This window comes from Triticum dicoccoides, unplaced genomic scaffold, assembly GCF_002162155.2.
Source record: "Triticum dicoccoides isolate Atlit2015 ecotype Zavitan unplaced genomic scaffold, WEW_v2.0 scaffold194676, whole genome shotgun sequence".
NCBI classification, from domain to species: Eukaryota; Viridiplantae; Streptophyta; class Magnoliopsida; order Poales; family Poaceae; genus Triticum; species Triticum dicoccoides.
The window spans coordinates 617-5,171 of NW_021231744.1; the positions used below are offsets into that span (position 1 = coordinate 617).

The 4,555-nt window shown below is 45.6% G+C and overlaps 1 protein-coding gene across 2 annotated transcripts; it reads left to right on the top strand.

Moving 5' to 3' along the window:
* The first annotated feature begins 231 nt into the window (after positions 1-231).
* Positions 232-2,715, top strand: LOC119344947 (E3 ubiquitin-protein ligase ORTHRUS 2-like). 2 transcript variants are annotated; one of them, XM_037615223.1, is made up of 6 exons: positions 232-535; positions 649-743; positions 850-1,004; positions 1,105-1,154; positions 1,698-1,772; positions 1,860-2,715. In XM_037615223.1, the coding sequence occupies exons 1-6, from the start codon at positions 306-308 to the stop codon at positions 2,440-2,442; spliced, it is 1,188 nt and encodes a 395-aa protein (XP_037471120.1). In that variant the 5' UTR covers positions 232-305; the 3' UTR covers positions 2,443-2,715. The 2 variants fall into 2 exon arrangements, with proteins under 2 accessions (XP_037471120.1, XP_037471121.1); XM_037615224.1 differs by having other exon boundaries at positions 850-980.
* The last annotated feature ends 1,840 nt before the right edge of the window (positions 2,716-4,555 follow it).

The window sequence follows — 4,555 nt, forward strand, 5'->3', positions numbered from 1 at the left end:
TTTTTGTTATTCTAGAGATCTTTGTACTCTTATCGAAAAATAATATTAGTAATAGACCGGAGGATTTTTTTTCTGAAAAAAACATATTGGAAAAACATCTTTTGTTATCCCAGTTGAAGGCCAGCGCCCACGACGATCGTGGCGACGAAGGGCGCAGCGGAAGCGTGCTACGTACACCTTTCCTGTTTCGAGGCCGGGATCTGCCAATATAATTTCGTAATCGCCGACCGTTGCCTCTCCTCCCCCCTTCCCCGCTCCACCCTGCCCAGCCAACGGCTACCGTCTCCACGAGAGAAAAGGGGGAGATGGCGGCGGAGAGCCCTAGATCCGCGCCACGGCGGACACCGGCCGCCAAGAGCGGCGCGGGCCTGCTCAGCCCCCGGTTCCGCTCGGCGGCGGAGCTGGCCGGCTGGGACGAGGAGTCCATCCTCCTCGCTGCGCTCGTCGTCGAGGACACCCCGGTCCGCGAGTCCCGCCGCAAGAGGCGGCCCTCCGGCTCCTCCACCGCGGGCGGCAGCGCCGGATCTAACACCAGGTACCTATTTCCGCACCCCCACCAATCGCGCGACGCGGCCTTCCTCGCCTTTTCTCTTTCTTGTCTTGTCTTGGTTGGTTTCTGGATCCATACGAATTATCGCTGTCCTGCAGGAAGCGGAGGTCGCGGAGGCAGTCGGCGGATGAGGCACCGATACCGCCCGTGGCGCTTGTGCTCGACGACGACGAGAAGCCGAATGACAATGAAGGTCGGTGTTGCCCCCTCGCGTTCTTCCTTACCCCGGTCCGTTGAGCGTTTCGGTTTGTGTCTGTTTGGGGAATTGTCGATCTGGCGTTAATTTGAAATCTTTGCAGTTGCCAAGAAGGAGGTGAAGCAGGCGGAGGAGGAGAAGGAGAAGGTTTCTGTCGTGGAGGGAAAGGAGAAGTCCGGATCTACCAAGGAAGGAGAAGCAGCGGCGACCGGCGAGCTGCCGTGCATGGATCGGGTAAGGGAGGAGCTGTCTTGCGCTGTAAGGGCGTCTCGCAGATCGTTCTCCTTGATTTCATCTCTTGAAATTGCATATGTGATTATCCCTGAGTAGAGTATCATTAGTGTTTGATTTTGCGCAGATTTGCTTGGATGTCTGCTTTCAGCCAAGTACCACGCCTTGTGGTCACAGGTAAATTTGCACACTACTGTCTACACATAGTTATTTGTTCGTTGGTTCACAACATTTGCAGCACAGAGCCAAGTTTTAACTCCCAGAAACTATGATATTGATTTGTTTCGTGAATTGTGTTCCCCTGTTTTTACTCCCGAGATTCAATGCGTGATGTGTATAAACCCCTTATTCATCACATGTACTATCAGGAATTAGGAGCTGTGTTTCTGGTTACTTTACGAGATTCAGTATGTTGTTAATCACTTGTGGCAATTGTACTTGGCAATGCTTATTTTTGATGCAGATGTGCAATGTAGCTAATTCATACTGTATTTATTTGTTTCGTGAAGTGTTGACTGTGACAAAGATATTAGCATCCCTGTTAACTTGGACAGCCATGAGTTTTGGTATATTGAACTGAGCAGCTGTGTTTACTTCACTTAGTGCTTTGCCAATCCATAAAATTCCCTACATAGAGTATTGGCCCTGTAATTCAGAGATCAAATACTAAATGCAATTCTTGACCCTCATAACACTGTTGCCCCTTTCTTTCACTGCCAGCTTTTGCATGCAATGCTTAAAACATGCCGCCTCTAAGTGTGGAAAGCGGTGCCCAAAATGCCGTCAGTTAATCAGGTAAGCTTCGATTTTCAAGATTTTGCACTACTCCAAATATGGTAGAAAAACAAACAGGGGTTCAACTAATTTTTTGTCATTCTGCAGTAATTCAAGATCTTGCACTATCAACACAGTACTTTGGAACACCATCCAACTCCTATTTCCTAGCGAAGTTGAGGCGAGGAAGAGCTCCATGGCCTCATCCTCAGCAAGCAAGGACGATGTGAAGCAAAGCCTGCCAAGAAGCAACAACTATACACAAGTTGGCATTAGGAACACCAGTGGCAGTAGCAGCTTCACCACACAGGACTACACTAGAATAGGCAACAGCACCAGGAGCTCCTTAGCAGCAGACGGCAGAAGAAGTATGCCGGTCCCAGGAACCATGAACACCAGCAGTGGGAGCTTTGACACACAGGGTAGGAGCACAAGAAGCAGAGACAGTGGCAGAGGCTTTGTCCGGGCGTCAGAGTTGGTTGCCACCAGGAGTTCAGCGCGGTCAGGCCAATCTGACGACGCTTCACTTGCATACAGGTTGCAGCAGGAGGAGTTCATGACGGCTTTCGATAATGATGGGGGAGAGAGGCAGCCACAGAACACCATATCTACTGCCCGAGCAAATTTGAGAGCTATGGCTTCCCGGGCCGAGAGGGCAGTTCTCCTTCGTGCTCGTGGCTGGCCTCTTTAGTTTTGACTGATTTTCAGTTTCCCAGTACCTGAATCTTTCTCTGGAAGAATGTAGCATGGTGTGATCAATCACTTGTATTGTGTGAAAGTAAAACGATGACAAGCCAGCCATATGTGTTTCCTGTAATACACACAAATTTAGATTGCTTTACTAGATAATGGTCGTATAGCCCTGCATTTTCTCTAGCTGGATTAAGGAATTTCTCGATCCGGTAGTTAGATCAAAGAACTCTTTTACATTTTTGGAATTATAAAGGAAGCTATTTTTTTGGAAGTTTACCTTGTCTCCTACCCAACTCATTTTCCATCAGCCAAAGCCATGTAACAAATCAATTTTTTGGTACTCCTTACATCTGACTATATGTGTCCTGGGTCTCGGGGAAACTCCGTTTCACTGTATCTTATATTTAGAAACCTATTGTCATCAACAGAATCCCACTCTATACCAATGTTCAAAGCTACTGTATAAAGTTGTCATGTGCCATCTAATTGACGGACATTTCTCCAAGGAGTAAATTAAACATCTTTCATCTCTGTGTATGTTGTTATCTGTTCCGTAAATTGAACCAAAACTTCGAGAAATACAGGACGCCTTTGAACAAAGCATTTCAATCAAGCAACCAAGTTATTCAAAGAGAAACTGGATTTATATATGTTTGACTGATTCATACTTATCATATATCATAAAAGTAAAATATATAACAAAACATGTTATACAAACAATAACAAGCAGTGGCACACATATTTGGGATTAACTAATTGACTATCCAACACTCAAAATCCAGGTATTATCTGAAAGTAAAACAACGACAAGCTCCACAATTTCACGTCACGCCATATGTGTTTCCTGTAGTCCGGACAAATTTAGGCTGCTTTACTAGATGACGGTAATGGGTGTAATGGGTGTATTGCCCTGCATGCAAAATAAGGGAAAATCATGAAATATTAGCTTCATGCGCATCGATAAACCATGCACTAATTAAGGTACTAATACTTAAACATAAGCTATCCATTTTAACGGAAGATCAGAGGTACGCATCAAATGTTAACGTGTTGCACATCTGCCACAGAAATAATATGTGCTGAATTATGCTTGTAAATTTGTATGTAAAATTGCCATCATCATCATTCAGATAAATTTTCTCACCCTACTACTCCCTCAGTTACTAAATATTTGTCTTTCTAGATATTTCAAATAGACTACCACATACGGATGTATATAGACATATTTTAGAGTGTAAATTCACTCACTTTGCTCCATATGTAGTCACTTGTTGAAATCTTTAGAAAGACAAATATTTAGAAACAGAGGGAGTACTATCTAAGAATATCTTCTGAACTTGAGATATGCACTAATACATTATGGCAATTCTCAAAGAAGAATGCACCACATTCTGAAAGGGAGGGAGTATGGATTAAGCATTAGAAAATTTTCACTTACACGAGTTGGGACATAGAATGTGTGGATACCAAGTTGTTTGTAGCTCTCATGGGCAGTGTTCCTAACTGTTCTGAACTTGATGACGCCACGCCCCATGGCGAACTCTCCTGTCCCGCCCATAATAGCCATCTCGCCTTCTGAATTCTGATAGATACTGACCCATCACTGCAAGCGTCGACCCACTGAACCTGTATATACATTTTAGGAGTAACGAGAAATGTTATGTATCACCTTGCCCTAAACATAGACTATCTTTATCATGTGGACAGTAGTTCTGTAAAATTTACAGTCCTCAAGTGCTGAATCACTAGTAGTATGATTATGATCGTACCTTGGATCTTCGAACACCATGGTGAAATAATTGAACCAGCCAGGACCCTCTATGTCCGCCTGCAATTGCATGCCTTTCGCGCGGGCGACAATAGTCGCACCGCGTTGAGGCGCGTCGGTGACCGTCCAATCGATGACGGCGGTCGTGCCGAACCAAGCCGGGTGGCCAGAACTTACGGTTACTACCTGGTTGTGGTCTGGCCCATCAATAACTTGGTGCAAGTACAAACGCAGGCTTATCTCACGCTCACAAGGAAGAATGGGGCACACAAATGAAGGGTCGGCCATGGCTAGGATGAAGATCGACGCAAACACAAGGGGCGCGGCGAGGGTCGGCCAGGCC